Source organism: Anabrus simplex, chromosome 1, assembly GCF_040414725.1.
Source record: "Anabrus simplex isolate iqAnaSimp1 chromosome 1, ASM4041472v1, whole genome shotgun sequence".
NCBI classification, from domain to species: Eukaryota; Metazoa; Arthropoda; class Insecta; order Orthoptera; family Tettigoniidae; genus Anabrus; species Anabrus simplex.
In genome coordinates, this window is record NC_090265.1 from 1,780,636,544 (window position 1) to 1,780,656,759 (window position 20,216).

General features: G+C 38.7%; 2 protein-coding genes across 2 annotated transcripts in view; one reads left to right on the plus strand and one right to left on the minus strand.

Moving 5' to 3' along the window:
* The window catches only part of LOC136883237 (lysozyme), a gene marked incomplete at its 5' end in the record, with an annotated part of 464,330 nt that overhangs the window by 140,210 nt on the left and 303,904 nt on the right, over window positions 1–20,216 (plus strand). The gene's annotated exons all lie outside the window — the stretch shown is intronic.
* Window positions 20–20,216, minus strand: part of LOC136864675 (uncharacterized) — a 42,441-nt gene continuing 22,244 nt past the window's right edge. The window contains exon 3 of the mRNA XM_068229752.1: window positions 20–1,276. Within this exon, the coding sequence (XP_068085853.1) occupies window positions 160–1,276 (1,117 nt within the window). The 3' untranslated portion in view covers window positions 20–159. The remainder of the gene's footprint in view (window positions 1,277–20,216) is intronic.

Sequence of the window (20,216 nt, forward strand, 5' to 3'; positions counted from 1 at the left end):
ATACTATTATAATGCCTATTTATTCACATTTTTCCTTTTGGTTCAATTATATTTTACACTTTAAGTATAAATAACACTTTCCACCTTAAAACTACAATTATCACAGAATTAAATTATTGCTAAGTCTAATCAGTGTCACAATAAGTTATTTTTTCTCATTCAGATGAACTGTTCACAGTGAAACTGACTCAATGCCTGCTGTACAGCCGCAGAGAGTCGACCTTCCACTTCAGGTACAACACTTCCTTTCATTTTACCTGCTATCCAGGTGATGACATAGTTCTGAAGCCATTTCATCTCTGTAGGCTGTCCCATTTCCACTTCTGGTTCTTGGAAATATACTACCTTCAATATTAACAATTCTGCTTTACACACATTTACTGATGTATGGAGTATTGCTTTAAGAGTAATTTCTGCTATTTTTACCTGACCTTCCAATTTTCCTGTTGCCTCTTCAGACCCAAACCATGCCTTATAATGACTATAGCCCAGTCGTGAATCCTCTAATATAAGAGGGCATGTTACTGTAAAATTCTCATCTGCACGGGCAAGGCTAACGTCATTGGAACGGCGCAGTGAGGTAGCCTCTCTGAACCATCCTCCAGTAGCAGTAAAGTTTCCCCTTATGTTCCTTTTGAGCGCTTCACCATTTCTTATTGGGTAAGAAAATTCTTGATTCAAATCCTCCATGATCATACTAGGGTGTACTTCAGTTGCACATTTCACTGCTTGCAATATGAAATCAGACACACTGTTCAAATTCTGCTTCAACTGAGATGCATATTTCTTGTACTTTTCTCCAACTTCATTATTCCCTAGGAGGTCTTTTAATGAAATATTTCTTAAAACCTGATCCAACTGTAGTCTTACCAGAGAATTCAACTGGTATACTACATCATCGAAGAAAGGTTCTGCGAGAGAGCCTTTTATGCCAGAGTTAGAAAATTCCATGGTAGATGGATTACTGTCACTACTGAGATAAGTCACCACCACAACAACTTCTTGAGGGATATACTGAAAGTCAGCATAATTTGCTACAAAATTGTCACCAACAAGTCCAAGGGCGACAACACCTGAGACCGTGACATGGTGCAGCGTCACACTGATGTTCCCTCGATAGCTGTCGCCACAGTCACCCTCTATGTTCAGCGATTCAATATCAGAGCTCATGTCGAGAGACAGGAGTGTGAGATCAGTATTCAGCTCCAACTGCTGAAGTGACCATGGTACCTCCAGGCGCAGCTTATGTAGGCGTACTGTACTAACATCATCTGCCCTGAAATATAGAACAGGTAATATTATCATACAGTGCATATACAGCAGTATTCACTTGTGAAATCCGCAATCAATACTGATCTGCATTTAGGGCAGTTGCCCAGGTGGCAGATTCCCTATCTGTTGTTTTCCTAGCCTTTTCTTAAATGATTTCAAAGAAATTGGAAATTTATTGAACATCTCCCTTGGTAAGTTATTCCAATCTCTAACTTCCCTTCCTATAAATGAATATTTGCCCCCTTACATCAAATGTCCCACCTTTACAATACCATAAATCATCTTTATTGATAAGACAACATTAAAATACTTTAAAGGGACATGTTTTGTCCTGCTTTAGAGACATCTTCAGTCACAAACAAAAACCATTACAAATACAATAAGGACACAATAAAACCATTAGATAAAAAGGCTATGCATCTTGTTGCAGCTCAGCGTGTTGGCATCTTGTCAATAAAACACTGGTAATATATTGAATGAGTCTTAAAACTGACATGAACATGAATATGCTGTAAATCACAACGTCCAAATGTTGCACAGGTTAATATGACACTCTGTCCGTGGATTTAACAGATTAAATGCAACATGAGTGGCTTTATAAAATTAATTTATCATGCTAATAACACATCATCATCATCTGGAGCAGTTTACAACCACAGGCTGGGTCTGCCTCTACATCATTTTCTGTCCATCCATCTTCTCTCACTGTCGTCCAGTTCCCTACTCTTGCTTTGATGCTCTTCTTTACACCTTTCAGCCATCTGTCCCTTAGTCTTCCTCTAGGTCTCCTTCCCTTCAACTCCATTTCTAACATCTTTCTTGGTATCCTCTTTTTCTCCCATTCTCTTAACATGTCCATACCACTGCAGCCTTGATTTTTCTACCTTTTCCTATAGGGGTACCTCATTTATCATTTTCAGAACTCTCACATTTTTTACTGTTCATTCTAGTTAAACCTACTTGACACCTTTGAAACTTTATTTCCACTGCCTGTATTCTACTTTTATCCCTCTCCTTCATCACCCACGTTTCTGATCCGTACGTCAAAATTGGCAAAAAATAAGTCTTGTAGATAATTCCTTTATATCTCTGAGGTTCATCCCTGTTCCATATCAATCCTCCCACACTCTTAAAGAATCCATTTGCTGATAACACAATACTGTAAAAGTATCGCACCCGTTATTGACTGTGCTAGATTAATGTCGCATTTAAATTAGCTTCATGCAGTGAGTCAAAGAAAGGCAGACTTTTGTTGAATTGCACAAGTTGACGTTGTTGACAATAGTGACCTAAAAAAAGAAAAAAAGGAAATGAATGAAATGAATAATTAAAATGTAAAACATTAAGTGTGTGCCATCCGATTCACTTCAAACTCTCTACAAGCTCCCCTCCAAGTCAATTCTTAATAACCTCCTAGTACTCGCTCTGTTACATTCAACACTGAATTTTCAACAAGGTCAGTTACGATCAACTTGTGCAATTCAACAAAAATCCACCTTTCTTCGACTCATTCTCACTGCATGAAGCTAATTTAAGTGTGGCATTAACTTGCACAGTCTATGTATATAGTCCAATAATGTGTGCAATATTTTTATAATCTTATAAGAGAGTTCACAGAAGTCCCACAAAACATGTCTCATTAATACAGTATATTTTAATGTAATCTTATCAGTAAAGATGATTTATAGTATTGTAAAGGTGGAACATTTGATGTAAGGGTTTCACAAGTTAATACTTAATGATAATACAGGCTCAAATATTAAATTAATAAACTTCATTGTGTGGCGGCCTCTAGTATCAATATATGTGTATAAACTCATATATGTATTATAAACTCCTTGAACTTTGTTAGGGTTTCGAAGACTTTTATATATTGATGTTCTGTGCTTCTTATGTTATCTTTATTCTCTCTGATTATTATTCATGTTTTACTTTCTTCCCCACGATAGTTGGAGTGTTAATTAAACACATTAATACACCATCCCTGTTCTATTATTCAAGTACATAATCATCATCAATAACCACATTGGTGACCCCGACGTGATATTAAAATACGGCGCGGAACACAATTTGTGATTAGTCAAGTGTGAAAATGACCGATGCCAGCAACGAAACAAATCCACCGCCAACAACAGTATGGAACGAAGCGGGTATTGCTCTCATTTCAGTGAAGATTCCACCCATCTGGAAGAAAAACATAAAGGTATGGTTTCTTCAAGTTGAAACACAGTTTACTTTGTTGGGTATCACTAACGAAACCACGCTCTGCTACCAAATGTGGTTATTGATGATGATTATGTACTTGAATAATAGAACAGGGATGGTGTATTAATGTGTTTAATTAACACTCCAACTATCGTGGGGAAGAAAGTAAAACATGAATAATAATCAGAGAGAATAAAGATAACATAAGAAGCACAGAACAGCAATATATAAAAGTCTTCGAAACCCTAACAAAGTTCAAGGAGTTTATAACACATATATGAGTTTATACACATATATTGATACTAGAGGCCGCCACTAAGTGTGTGCCATCCGATTCACTTCAAACTCTCTACAAGCTCCCCTCCAAGTCAATTCTTAATAACCTCCTAGTACTCGCTCTGTTACATTCAACACTGAATTTTCAACAAGGTCAGTTACGATCAACTTGTGCAATTCAACAAAAATCCACCTTTCTTCGACTCATTCTCATTGAATGAAGCTAATTTAAGTGTGGCATTAACTTGCACAGTCTATGTATATAGTCCAATAATGTGTGCAATATTTTTATAATCTTATAAGAGAGTTCACAGAAGTCCCACAAAACATGTCTCATTAATACAGTATATTTTAATGTAATCTTATCAGTAAAGATGATTTATAGTATTGTAAAGGTGGAACATTTGATGTAAGGGTTTCACAAGTTAATACTTAATGATAATACAGGCTCAAATATTAAATTAATAAACTTCATTGTTTGTCTGTATTGAACCAAGATTACAAATTTTATTATAATTTGGGTCCACCTTACTCAATACATTCAAAACAAATGACACAAACAAAGCACAGAAAGACAATGGCAGCAAAACACAAATAAAACAATGTATTGAATAAGGTGGACCCAAATTATAATAAAAGGCTCAAATATATTAAATTTATCATGTGTAATATGCAGAAGTGTCCAAATCCCTGTGAGTAGGACAGAATGGTTTCAATATGCAACTGGAGTTAGACAGGTAAGTAAGTTTACTGTTCCCCATTGTTGTTCATAATGGATCTCACAGACAAATATCGCGAAGGCAGGCCAGCAATGTCCAGTAATGTTGCAAATGTTCACCATGTGGATGGGACCATTAGAGAGAATCGGCGAATAACACCACAGAAATTGCAAACATGCTGAACATTTCGTATGGCAGTATTTTCTCAATTGTCCACCAGCACCTTGGATTTCGTAAGATGGGTCCCACGTCTGCTCACTGATCTTCACAAGGGACAATGTTTCCAATCGTCACTGGCATTTTTGCAATGGTATTCTGTGGAGGGCTATGATTTTCTGCAGCAAATCATTACAAGGGATGAAACGTGGGTCCACCACTTCACCCCCGAAACAAAGAGAACTTCAATGGAATGGGTGCACACCACATCATCACCACAAAAGAAGGCCAAGCTCCAACCTTCAGCAGGAAAGGTAATGGTGACAGTGTTCTTTGACATGGAGGGTGTGATGCACGTAGAATTTATGCCGAAAGGCGTGACAGCCAACTCAGCTGCGTATTGTCAAATGTTGAACTGGTTGCGTAAGGCAATTAAAGAAAAGTGGCAGGAAAAATTGAGTACCGGTGTGATTCTGTTGCACGATAATGCAACACCTCACACATTCCGAGGTGAAAGAAACTGTCTCCAGCTGGTTACATAGCGCTGGAGGTGATTTCTACGCAGCCAGAATCAAGAAGTTGGTCGACCATTCCGAGAAATGTTTACAGGACTATGTGGAGAAGTGAACTTACATTGTATGTTGTCATAGCCGTGTTGTCTATGTGTAGATGGTTTCATAAATGGCCATAACTTGGATTTGTAACTTACTTTTTGATTTGCCCTCATATGTGCATATTCAGTCCTCAGCCTGAAGGCTGGTTGGAACCTCAACAGCTCCACCATTAGCTTTCATAGATGGCCTAGGCATCACTGAAGAGGTGTACTAGGGAAGAGAGGAGTGAGGTATAGAAGGTCGTTTTGGATCCCTGGCGACGAGTTTGAAGCCCACTGGTGGCACTGATGTCAACTTGAGCGTGTCAAAATGGGGAGTGATGATACACGTCAGTACTGAGAACGTGTGTGTAAAGTTTCACGGCATTAGCTGCAACGATGCTGAAGCGGATTGACCATTACTGGTAGGTCTACGTAAGAGCCCTGTCTGAAGAAGCATGATATCAGAGAAAAAATCGGTGTGATATTGAATAAAAAAGGCAAAGGCTGGCTGGACTTAATTCCAGAGGAGAAAAAGCAGGCAAATCCATGACCAGCCACCTGCCATAGACCAGAAATGGTGAGGAAAGTGAAGGCCTTTTGTCACTGCAATTTCTACAAGTTTCAAAGTCAGTATTACACAAAATCATTCCCGACATCTTACAATTCAGAAAACTGTGCGATGAGTTCCCAGACTGCTTACTGAGGAACACAAAACCAGGAGAATGGCTTGTGCTTTGACCTTTTTGTCCCGATACAGTGAGGAAGGAGATCTAAGTTTGGACCACATTGTCACAGGGGACAAAACATGGGTTTTGCATTTGACTCCTGATATAGATGTCTATATTGGTATTATAAATTTACTCATTCAGGACAAATATTTGAGATTCCTTATGAGAATCAACATCTATATCATCTGATCGCCAAGCAGGCATTAATTTTTAGCCTCCATAGTATGCACTAGCCAGTGTCTTGGTAAGTGTGCTAGGTACCAACTGATGAGCCCAACCTAGCACACGAGGGCGAAACGCTGGTAACCAGGAATGAGTTAGCTGGAAAATTTATAATGTCCAATAATGGACCATTTATATTGGTATTTGACTCCTGAAACGATACAACAATCAATGGAATGGCAACACACCTCATCTTCAGTCAAAGTGAAAGCCAAACAGATAATCTCAACACACAAGATAATGGCGACTGTGTTTTGGGACAGACACAGTGTCCTGTTAGTTGACTCTATGCCACGAGGGACAACAATAAAGTTAGCTGTGTACTACACGACCTTGAAAAAACTTAGGTGTACCGTTCAGAATAAGCGATGGTGCATATTGTCGCCTGGAGTTTTGTTGCTGCATGGCAATGCGCTCAAACTCAAGAGTTAATCCAGTCTTTTGCATGGGAGCAAATTGACCACCCACCGTACAGCCTTGTGCCGAGCAATTAACATCTGTTGCATTACCTGAAGCAGTTCATCGCCAGTCAGCAATTTGACACCGATGAAGAAGTGAAAACAGTACTTGAAGATTAACTTTAGTCACAGAGGGCAAAGTTTTACGATGAGGGGATAAAATAGTTGGTGGGGCGCCATGGTAAATGTTTAAACAAACATGATAACTATGTAGAATAATAGCTTAATGTGTAAAGAGGACATAATAAAAAGGTTCTGGCAATATCATTATTGCTATTGTTTCTATTGAGAAACGGACCTTACTTAAAAAACAGCCTTTGAATAACATCTTCCTTATACAATGGTCACTTCAAAACCAACATTTCTCTACAAAGACAATGTTATTTTACAACTTTGTCTTTCTATTTTTACAGTATATTATACATCTTTTAAGGACATAATGTCACTAATCTATATATGGTAATCTTTGTCCCTTTCAACTACCTTACATCAAAATAGTGTTTTACACTACATTGCTCTTCAATACGGATTAATATGAAATTTATTACCTATGATGTCACCTTACATCAAGTTGGAATTAGCATGGCTGCATAGCAGAAGTCTGGTCCAGCAAGTAAATCATTATCTTCAGGCCTCTTGAAGCTATATTCCATCCCTCTTAACAATTTTTAAAAGGAAGCCATCTTCACTACTTAAGAGAGAAACTTGATGGCGTCAAGCAAGATTAAGAATTTGTTTTATAACACAACATTTTGCTATTCAACACATTTCTGCCATACTACAGTATGTAACTTACGAACTAGGTACCACCAAGTCTTTTACCACAGGATCATTTTAACGTGTTCTCTTCATATTTATTTTGTGTATTTTAATGTGTATTGTGCTTACTTTTAAATTTACTGTATATAGCTGATGATGGCCCAAGTGGCTGAAACGAATGCTGTTGTAATGTTAATCTGTCTGTTAGGTCATCAGCCCAGAAGTTGGTTGGATCCTCAAATAGCACCCCCATTGTCTATGCAGTCATACGAAAACCACAAAAACCAATGACAGCACCAAAATGAGGCATACTAGGCATGGTGAGGAGTGGGGTAGTTTACCATTGCTTTCCTCACTGGGCCAGACAGTGCTATTGTAGCACGACTGACCCCATCAGCAACACCTTTCATAACACTCAGACAAACTGGATGTGTTCCGAATGTCATTACTCAGCACAACCCATACCCTAGCAGCTTCCATACTGTCACAGCCATGGATGAGACTGGGACTTCAGTGGAAGCTACACTTCGCTCTAGCCCATGCCAAGAGATGGATGCAAAAGTACTGCAACCATCAAGAAATGACAGCAGGCAGGTAATGTTAATATTGTGATGATAATGTAACAGACTATTGTGAGAATATGGTCACATTAGCATTATCCTTGTATTGAATCGGTGGACCCATTTTATTCTATTAAGTATACAACTGTCCAACACTTTGGGAGTGGCGAACCCATCATACTAATAGCCAATATATGCTTCACTTATTCCATCCCTGACCCAGTCAATAACTGGAAAACAGGTTGTAGGTTTTCATTGTTTTCATACAACTGTCCAACTGGATCAACTTGAAATTTATAACATATGAACATCCTCATTATTCAGTTTGGAAGCTTGAACCAAAATCACAGGGTGAAATCAAGTTCACCCTCCTGGTTGTTACTGTGCAAGAGGCTAATAGGAGAATAATTTCAGTTGAATAAAGCATGGTACAATGAATGGTCTAATCCCAACAATTGTTTTGATCTTGGATCCAGCTAAACATCCATCCAGTTTTCATCTACCTAGGAAGGAAGAAGTGGACATCATTAAACCAAACTTATAGAATGCAACATGCTAGGTGCAGTACTGGAAACAGTTTGACATTCATTGTATGTAAGCTTTGGGAAAGCATTCTTTCTGATTATATTAGACCTGTTTGCAAAATTAATAACTGGTTTGATAGAAGGCAGTTTGGGTTTAGGAAAGGTTATTCCACTGAAGCCCACCTTGTAGGATTCCAGCAAGATATAGCAGATATCCTGGATTCGGGAGGTCAATTGGACTGTATTGCGATTGACTTATCTAAGGCATTTGATAGGGTAGATCATGGGAGACCACTGGCATAAATGAATGCAATTGGGCTAGAAAAAAGAGTGACTGAATGGGTGGCTATATTTCTAGAAAATAGAACTCATAGAATTAGAGTAGGTGAAGCTTTATCTGTCCCTGTAAAAATTAAGAGGGGAATTCCTCAAGGCAGTATTATTGGACCTTTATGTTTTCTTATATATATCAATGATAAGTGTAAAGAAGTTGAATCAGAGATAAGGCTTTTCGCAGATGATGTTATTCTGTACAGAGTAATAAATAAGTTACAAGATTGTGAGCAACTGCAAAATGACCTCGATAATGTTGTGAGATGGACAGTAGGCAATGGTATGATGATAAACGGGGATAAAAGTCTGGTTGTGAGTTTCACAACTAGGAAAAGTCCTCTCAGTTTTAATTACTGCATTGATGGGGTGAAAGTTCCCTTTGGGGATCATTGTAAAGACCTAGGTATTAATATAAGGAAAGATCTTCATTGGGGTAATCACATAAATATGATTGTAAATAAAGGGTACAGATCTCTGCACATGGTTATGAGAGTATTTAGGTTTTATAGTAAGGATGTAAAGGAGAGAGCATATTTGTCTCTGGTGAGACCCCAACTACAGTATAGTTCCAATGTATGGGACCCTCACCGGGATTACTTGATTCAGGAACTGGTAAAAATCCAAAGAAAAGCAGCTTGATTTGTTCTGGGTGATTTCCGACAAAAGAGTAGCGTTACAAAAATGTTGCAAAGTTTTAAGCTGGGAAGACTTGGGAGAAAGGAGACGAGCTGCTTGACTAAGTGGTATGTGATTGGAACAACTGTATTGATTAGGTGGTGAATTCAATAAATTAACTTATTGTTCCAATCAAGTATCATCAATACAGATCAAGAATGATATTTATCACATGTAATAAGTGGTATGTTCCGGGTTGTCAGTGAAGAGATGGTGTGGGAGGACATCAGTAGATGAATGTTTGGATGGTGTCTTTAAAAGTAGGAAAGATCACAATATGAAGATAAAGTTGGAATTCAAGAGGACAAATTGGGGCAAATTTTCGTTTATAGGAAGGGGAGTTAGGGATTGGAATAACTTACCAAGGAAGATGTTCAATAAATTTCCAATTTCTTTGCAATCATTTAAGAGAGTGTAGGAAAACAACAGATAGGGAATCTGCCACCTGGGTGACTGCCCTAAATGCAGATCAGTAGTGACTGGAAAAAAAAAAAACATACCATAAATGAAAGTTATCTGAGAAGCCTTACTAGTACTGTAATTCTGAGTCAGACTACCAGTATTCTCAATATTGCCACAGACAAAGCAGTGCCTTGGTTAAAGATTCTGGACATCTATTATGATAATTGAAGTTATTATTCATCATGGACCTTAAAATATCTTATTATATTTTTACTGTACATATGATAGTAAATAATATGGAATTAATACCTAATATATATATCTGCAACTTCTAAAATAGATGAAAATTATGCACACAATCGGGACCTACTACAATATTGTAATCAAGATGAAGTGCAGCTCCCTCAAAGCAGCATGGGTGAACAAACCAAATCACCCACTTCCCAAGTACCAATGCACGGTAAGCCACAATTACAGGTAACAGCTGATAACATGAAAATCGGTGTAGCAGAGACAAGAGCGCAGGGGCCAGCAAGAACGACCCAACGATGTTGAAATACATACAATAGAAGATGAAGAGTGGAAGCAAACAACAGGGCAGCCTAGAACAGCAGTAAATGATGAAGCTAAACTAGAGAACCAGGATAGGGAGTGAACAACAGCGGTGAGAGGCGGGAACAGACAACGGGGAAACGAGACAGGAAAAGAAGTTAATGGAAGAAAAATGGGAATGAGACAAGGGGAGAGTAAAATAAAGGCAGTGGAAGGATATGCCTGGTTATACGTGGGAAAACTGGACAAAGATACGACAGAGGAAACTATCATAGAATACCTGAAGGAAAACGGAGTAAAAGGGAAAATTTACTGTGACCTAGTGAATGACAAAATAGGAAGCAGAGCTTTCAAAATAGGCATTCCAATGCAAGACCTAGAAACAGTCTACGATGGAAACTTCTGGCCAGAAGATGTAATATGTCGGCCCTTTCGGCAACCCTGGAAGTTCAGAGGTCCGGCAACCAGGGATTAATATTAATATAATAACATGGAATGTAGAGGGCCGGAGGGGAGTCTTGAGCCTGCTCCCAAGAAATATCATGGCTGATTATGACATTGGAGTACTCACAGAGACAATGGTAAAAGAGGACACAGAACTGAACATCCCAGAATTCTACAATTTTCATGCCTATGCTATACAGTGTGTGAGAAGAGGAAGACCAGCGGGCGGTGTGCTATGCATCATCAAACCACAACTGGCCCCCTTCAAACTACTATTAAGAGAAGAAAACATGCTGGTTGTCAGGACAAGAATTGGAGTTATAGTAGCAGTCTACTTTAATCCAGATCACACCGCGACAGACATAATAGATAAACTAGGGATGGCCTTGGATCATAGTAGAAGTATGGATAAGATAATCATTGCGGGAGATCTGAATTGTGCAATAAATATGCAAGATAGAAAATGCAAAGAAGTAATGGAGTATCTAACAAACGAAGGCTTTACAATACACAACAGACAGGAGGACTGGACATACATAGGGCATAACGGAGCTAGCACAATAGATCTAATAATCACAAAGGGCTTTAGAACAAAACACCCTACTACCACAATGAAAAAGAAGAAACAGTCATCTGTAAACACATTCCAGTACAATTAAATATAGAAAACGTCAAAACTAGAAAATTAGAACAAAGACAAAATATAACTTTTGGCAAGATCCTTGAAGTGGAAAAAATTAAAGAGAAAATTAAAGAAAAAGATAAGGTTGAAAGAGCAATAAGAGCAGGAAATATTGATGAGGCCGCTACATGGCTGAAATCAACTATAATAAATGGGGCCACCACACAAGATACAAATAGGAAGGCGAGGCCATGGTTCGACAGAGAATGTTATGAACAAAGAAAATTGACACTGAAAACACTACATAAAGCTAAAGAACAAATGGCAAGCGCAACCACCGAAGAATACCAACGAGAACGAAAGAAATACAAGAACCTAATAAGAAAGAAGAAAAAGCAACACCTGGAAGAAGAGCATAAGAAAATGGTACAGGAGGCAGAAGAAGACCCTTACCGAGCTTTGAGACCATAAAGGCAGAAAATACAGCCCAACATACCCATGGAAACATGGATAGATCATATAAGAATAGTAATCTGTTCAAAAGAAACAAGACCCATGATTAAGACACCTAGGACTCCACAAGTTGATGAGATCTTCACCACGGATGAAATTGCTAGAGCGATACAGAAAATGAAGAATAACAGAGTTCCAGGAATAGATGGAATAAGAAGTGAACACTTAAAGCAAACAGCACAAGACTACCTACCAACTGACCTCCCTTCTAAATAAATGTTTAGAGCTAGGAAGCATACCAGACGAATGGAGAAAGCCAGCAATCAAATTATTATACAAGGGTAAAGGAGACACTAAAAACCCAAACGCGTATAGAGGAATAGCGTTGGAATCTACATCACTGAACTCTTAACAGGAATCCTTGCCAATAGGCTGGCAGAGAAGCTAGAACCCATTCTACCAGAGGGACAGTTTAGTTTTAGAAAGGGAAGGTCCACGACTCTGGCAGTAGAAAACCTGTTGGAGCAAATAAAGCAGACGATAGAAAGGCCAAAAGGAAAACTATATGTGGTTTTTGTTGACTACTCAAAAGCCTTCGATATGGTCAACAGAAAGGTACTAATAGATAAACTGGAGGAAATAATTGGGAGAACGAGCACAACGACCCTGATATCAAATATACTGGCAGAAAATCACATACAGATAGATGATGGAATAGGCATATCAGACTGGCTGCCGCAGACGAATGGTGTCCTCCAAGAAGACCCACTCAGCCCTGTCCAGTTTAATGTCCTAACGTACGATGTCACCAAAGGAATGGCAGGAACAAGCACATACATATACGCTGATGACATGGCCATCGCAGCGACAGATATAGATAAACTGCAAATACTGATAAACACACTATGTGAATGGGTGGAGAGAAATAACATCCAGATAAACGAAGAGAAAACGGAATTGGTAGTGTTTAGGAAGGAAGGAAGACTCACTGAAGCAGAGAACGTCAAATGCAATGGCAAACTACTCAAGAGGGCTAACAATTTTAAATACCTAGGTATCACAATCCAAACGACGGGAAAGAGTTTCAGACTACATATAAGATCTAGAGCAGTGGCGGCCACTAGAGCTATGAATGAAATCAGAAACATCACACAACTATCGATCAACACAGCTATGGACCTGTTTAGGCTGAAGATACTACCGGTTTTGACATATGGCCTAGAATTAGTGGGAGAATACCTCACATACAAACAGCTGGAAGAACTGGAGCGAGTAAAGGCCAGATACCTGAAGAGAATTCTAGGAGTCCCGCAGAATGCAAGATCAGGGCTAGTGTATGAGCTTACCAGGAAGATCTTCTTAATAGAGGATCTGAGATGCGAGCTCATACTTCCAGCTAGTACCAGCTTTAAACAGCTTATACAAGATCTGAATGAGAAGAAAAACAACATACCGGAGGACTTCTATGCAACATCTGCTATGCAAGACAGGACCTGGATGGAAGCTAATCATGCTATGCGACACGTGACGACGAGATTGGCGATCCATGGTTTTTCACCACAAGGTGTCAAGAAGTAAGTATAAATAACCACCTAATCGATACTTTATTAATGCCTCAGGCAAAATTGAATAAAATTAAAACTTACAGGACATGTTTCGACCACTTAGTGGTCCTCTTCAGCATGTGTGTGTGAGTTATGCCTGGAACTCTGTGATAGATACCATATTATAAAATGCAAGAATAGACAGAAATCCATCGTAGCTTATAGCAAAGAAAAGTAATGTAAATGTAATGTAATGATTTCTTATTGCACGGCATGTGTGCGTTTTCAATAATAATAATATATATTCCTATTCTCTATGAAATAATAATAATCAGAAGAAGAAGAATATTGCAATTTTTCGGACATATTTACAGAATGGATGATTCCAGATTAACAAAAATGATTTTCAAGTACCGTACCTTTGAGACAAAAAGGCAACAACTAGCTGGATTCAAGAAGTAGGGAAGGATTTAGAAAGAAATAATATAAGAGAAGAAGAAACTATGGACAGATAAATTTTTAGAAAGAGGGTAGTAAGTATGGAAGGATTCCACGGAAGATTGAACAAGAAGCCTGGTGCGAAGTGGTCCGAGGACAGAAGGAAACAGCACAGTGAAAGGATGAAAGAATATTGTAAGGAGCGGAAGAGAAAACAACACAGTATGAAGAACTGAATTGAAATTGGCACGTGGTCCTTGGCAGGCCTCATCAAAAAGAATAATAATAATAATAATAATAATAATAATAATAATAATAATAATAATAATAATAATAATAATAATAATAATAATAATAATAATAATAATAATTTTTAGCTCTCATTGCCATAAAACTTAGAATAAGTCTCTGAAAAAACTGGAATCCCCATAAAACTGATCAATATCAGATTTTATTCATCAAAATTCCAGTAACAAACCTCAAAACTAATCAGATTTTAAAAAAATATATATATATATATATACACACTGACTGACAGAGCAAATGCAACACCAAGAAGGAGTGGTTCGAAAGGGATGAAAGTTGGGAAAAAAACAGAGATGGCACGGACGAATAATTCATGTTTATTTCAAACCGATATGCAGGTTACACAATGCGCACGGCATCGACTCAGTAGGATGTAGGACCACCGCGAGCGGCGATGCACGCAGAAACACATCGAGGTACAGAGTCAATAAGAGTGCGGATGGTGTTCTGAGGGATGGTTCTCCATTCTCTGTCAACCATTTGCCACAGTTGGTCGTCCGTACGAGGCTGGGGCAGAGTTTGCAAACGGCGTCTAATGAGATCCCACACGTGTTCGATTGGTGAGAGATCCGGAGAGTACGCTGGCCACGGAAGCATCTGTACACCTCGTAGAGCCTGTTGGGAGATGCGAGCAGTGTGTGGGCGGGCATTATCCTGCTGAAACAGAGCATTGGGCAGCCCCTGAAGGTACGGGAGTGCCACCGGCCGCAGCACATGCTGCACGTAGCGGTGGGCATTTAACGTGCCTTGAATACGCATTAGAGGTGACGTGGAATCATACGCAATAGCGCCCCAAACCATGATGCCGCGTTGTCTAGCGGTAGGGCGCTCCACAGTTACTGCCGGATTTGACCTTTCTCTACGCCGATGCCACACTCGTCTGCGGTGACTATCACTGACAGAACAGAAGCGTGACTCATCGGAGAACACAACGTTCCGCCATTCCCTCATCCAAGTCGCTCTAGCCCGGCACCATGCCAGGCGTGCACGTCTATGCTGTGGAGTCAATGGTAGTCTTGTGAGCGGACGCCGGGAGTGCAGGCCTCCTTCAACCAATCGACGGGAAATTGTTCTGGTCGATATTGGAACAGCCAGGGTGTCCTGCACATGCTGAAGAATGGCGGTTGACGTGGCGTGCGGGGCTGCCACCGCTTGGCGGCGGATGCGCCGATCCTCGCGTGCTGACGTCACTCGGGCTGCGCCTGGACCCCTCGCACATGCCACATGTCCCTGCGCCAACCATCTTCGCCACAGGCGCTGCACCGTGGACACATCCCTATGGGTATCGGCTGCGATTTGACGAAGCGACCAACCTGCCCTTCTCAGCCCGATCACCATACCCCTCGTAAAGTCGTCTGTCTGCTGGAAATGCCTCCGTTGACAGCGGCCTGGCATTCTTAGCTATACACGTGTCCTGTGGCACACGACAACACGTTCTACAATGACTGTCAGCTGAGAAATCACGGTACGAAGTGGGCCATTCGCCAACGCCGTATCCCATTTATCGTTCGCTACGTGCGCAGCACAGCGGCGCATTTCACATCATGAGCATACCTCAGTGACGTCAGTCTACCCTGCAATTGGCATAAAGTTCTGACCACTCCTTCTTGGTGTTGCATTTGCTCTGTCAGTCAGTGTATATATATAATCAAAACAGACTGGCAGAAATCGAACAAGATTTGAAGAAAAACAACACATGGAACTCTATAGAACATTCAGTGAAGAATCATCAAATTACCGGGTACTTGGTCTCCCTTTTAAACATCCAAATGATACTCTGGAATCCATTAATAAGGAAATTGTAAACGCCAAGGAAATTATTTCAGGGAATGCATTGAAGAATTCCAGGGAAGGCGTGATGAGCAATGAAAAACACATACGAATTTACTTAACAGAAGAAAGTTGTGACAAAGAATTACTACTAAAAGTTATTATCGTCACTGCTAAATTGTACACATAGAAAAAAGATTTCCTGAAATTAATATACATCATAGTAATATTGGTACAAGAAATTCATGTTTATGAATTGTACAATTAAATGTGTAAAAGATTATAAAAATACAGGAATTTTTATCATGAAGTATATGGTACCAAAAACTACTGCATTTTTATCATTTTTACACAAACTTTTTCTACATGTACACTATAAGGAATGCACTATGACAAAAAATGAAAGTGAAGTGTTAATCAACTGATAAATATGAATACAATCTATGAAAAATTTATGGGAAATAATTTTAACATTTTTATTTTATTTTATCTATGCCAAGCACATCATGAGGAGAGCACTTGATGTTTGACCTGGGGGTATTTCAATTGCTGGACAAAAATCAACAACTTGTGTTTTGCTGACAATACCACACTCATTGCAAGCAGAGAAGATGAGTTTGCAGATTTACTTGCAAGAGTAAAGCATGCAAGTCTCATTTATGGATTAGAAATCAATTTGAAGAAGGCCAAACCCATGATCATTGATTGTGGAAATCAAGTGCACCTAACAGATCAATTAAAGGGACTGGAGTTGGTTAATGACCTTGTATATCTTGCATCATGTATAAGTGACACAGGAAATTGCAAGAAAGAGATAAAGAGGTGTATTGTCCTGGAACGTGCAGCCATGAGCAAACTAACTAAGATCTGGCAGAACAGGGCAATATACAAAATCTCAAAAATTCGATTGATTGAAGCACTAGTATTTTCTGTGTTCTGTTACGGTTGTGAGACCTGGACTGTCAAGACTAAGGACAAAGACCACATCGATGCCTTTGAGATGTGCTGTTGGCATAGAATGCTACATGTATGTTTGACCGAAAGGAGAACAAGTGAGTCCATCATTAAAGAGCTGAAGACAGTGAAACATCTCTCTACATGTGTCAGTGAAAGAATACTTCAGTTCCTTGGACACATCTTAAGGAGGGATGGAGACAGTCTGGAAAATTCTATCATAGAAGGCAAAATAGAAGGCAGAAAATCATGTGGAAGGACAGCAAGCAAGTGGCTAGACCAGGCTAGGAAGATAACTGGCCTTCCTCTCCAGAATGTCCTAAGAAAAGCTGAAGATCAAGTTGGATGGTGACACTTTGTGAAGCATGTAACTCTTTAGAGACAAAAAATTGGGGTCACGACACTCAGTAATGAGTAATACAACTGATGATGATGACTTTATTTTCAAATGTTATTGATTTTATCCATTAACATATCTATGTGAATCTGTGTTTTTTACGCTGGCTTATATCATATCAAAATACCGAGTACGGCTAGATGTCGACAGTGATCTGTGCACTATCATAGTTGGAACCAAACATTAAAAAACTTGTGAAAGAAAAACAGAGCCAGCCCTCTCATTAATCATTAATTCTGTTTTTTTGGAATCAAATCAAATCAAATGATGTAGTTTGAAATTGTTATATTTTTTTGCTATTGGCTTTACGTCGCACCGACACAGATAGGTCTTATGGCGATGATGGGAAAGGGAAGGGCTAGGACTGGGAAGGAAGCAGCCATGGCCTTAATTAAGGTACAGCCCCACCATTGCCTGGTGTGAAAATGGGAAACCACAGAAAACCATCTTCAGGGCTGCCGACAGTGTGGTTCGAACCCACTATCTCCCGAATACTGGACACTGGCCACCCTTAAGCGACTGCAGCTATCGAGCTCGGTGTTTGAAGTGTTAATTGCAGTGAGTGTAGAATCTTCCATAGTATACTTACTGTAATTTGTTTTATTCTCTTGCTGTATTATTATTATTATTTGTATTATTCATGACTTTGTTTGTAAAGTGATAGCATTATGATTATTGCTTTGAAACATGTAATAAGCACTCATTATTAATTATAATAAAATCATTATAATATTTTTTGAGATATTAATCCTAACAGAAAAGTAGAACTTTTGTAAATCAGTAATTCATTAGGGGGCGTGAAAGGGGTAACAGGCTCACAAAGGTTTAGAAACAATGTTTTAAATTGTGAATGCCTGAAAGAACAACTCACCTTTGTAAATCATCATCATCATCATCATCATCATCAACATCCCACTCCAGCCACGCGGGTGAGGTTTTACCTTTGAAAAACCACACTAAATCCAGACTCAGAACCCCAACAACAAAAGAAATCAATCAAATGATCAGAGAACTAAAAGGCAACAAAGCACCAGGAAAAGATGGAGTAACTGCCAAAATGTTGAGAACAGATATTGACAAACTGGCCTAAAGTATTCAAGACATCTTACAGGACATTTGGCATACTAAGAAAATTCCTTAGGATTGGAAATGTGCATTCATTTACCAACTTCACAAGAAGGAGGGACAAATCAAATATTAACAGCTACAGAAGAATTTCTCTCCATTGAATCATATATAAAATATTCTCTACAGCCCTACTTCATAGGTCAGAAAAAGAATAACAGATTAAAAAGAAAGATACTATACAGGACAAGTCTTAAACCTAAAAACAATCATACAGATTCATAAATTGAAACAAACCATAATCACCTTTGTTGAATACAAATAGGAATATGACTCCATACAGACATTGTGTAACTCACTAGAGGAATTCCAATTCAACAGGAAAACAAGGTAATTAATCAATCAAATTCTAACCAATACAATATCGAAAGTTAAATTTCTGAACAATTCAAAATCAGAACCAGTGTCTGACAAGGGGATGGGTTTTCCTTACTGCTCAATACCCCAAGCAGAGTATGGTTCCAGTGTATGGGACCCTCACCAGCTTTACTTGGTTCAAGAATTGGAAAAAACAAAAAAACAAAGAAAAGCAGCACGATTTGTTCTGGGTGATTTCCGACAAAATAGTGGCTTTGCAACAATGTTGTGAAGTTTGTGCTGGGAAGACTTGGGGGAAAGGAGACGAGCTGCTCGACTAACTGGTATATAAATACAAAGTACGGTATGTTACAAGTGTTATTTTAATATCCACCTATTCAATACAAAGAGATCTAGTAAATTAAGAATTAAATCTTATCATAAAAGTTACAAGGGACATGTTTTGCCCATTTTTAGGGCATTATCAGCCTCAAACTCAAACCTGTAAGGTGAGTAATCAGGATCCTGATTGTTCTTAAAAATCGTAAAAAGAGGATATCAATGTAGGTGTTTGTCTAACATAAAGTTAAAACCGTAGTATCAAGCTACATATCACAAGATTACACTCTCCGGAGTGCTGAGTTAATGCGTTCAAAACTTGTTGAGGGTGGAGCAATAAACATCTCAATCTTTGTAATAAAGTAGAAATGTGTTTCCTTGAATACTCCTATTGGAGGATAAGAAAAAAGTAAAGTTGCTAGACTGTTAAAGATGTTAATTTCGTATGTTAAGATAAGACAACAGTCTTCTTTAAGTAATTGTAGAAGCAAGGAAAGAACACTGTCATCTCATCTTAACACATTCGACTTTCACTACTTCAAGCCAGATAAATACAACTACAGACAGCTGAACACCCTTCCTTGCTCCACAGCTACTTAAATAAGACTGTTGTCTTATTTTAACATATGAAATTGACATCTTTAACAGTCTTGCAACTTTACTCTTTTCTTATCCTCCAATAGGAGTATTCAAGGAAACACATTTCTGCTTCATTATAAAGATTGAGCTGTTTATCGCTCCACCCTCAACAGAGACTCGCCTCTTTGGAGGGTGTAATCTTGTGAACTTGTGACATGTAGCTTGATACTATGGTTTTAACCAAGGACATTCTTATAATTTTATATTAGACAAACACCTACATTGATATCCTCTTTTTACAATTTGTAAGAACAATCATGATCCTGATTATTCACCTTACAGGTTTGAGTTTGAGGCTGATAATGCCCTAAAGATGGGTGAAATATATCCCATGTAACCTTTTATGATAAGATTTAACTCCTAATTTACTAGATCTCTTTGTATTGAATAGGTGGATATTAAAATAACACTAGTAACATACTTTGTATTTACGTACATTTCAGTACGGACCT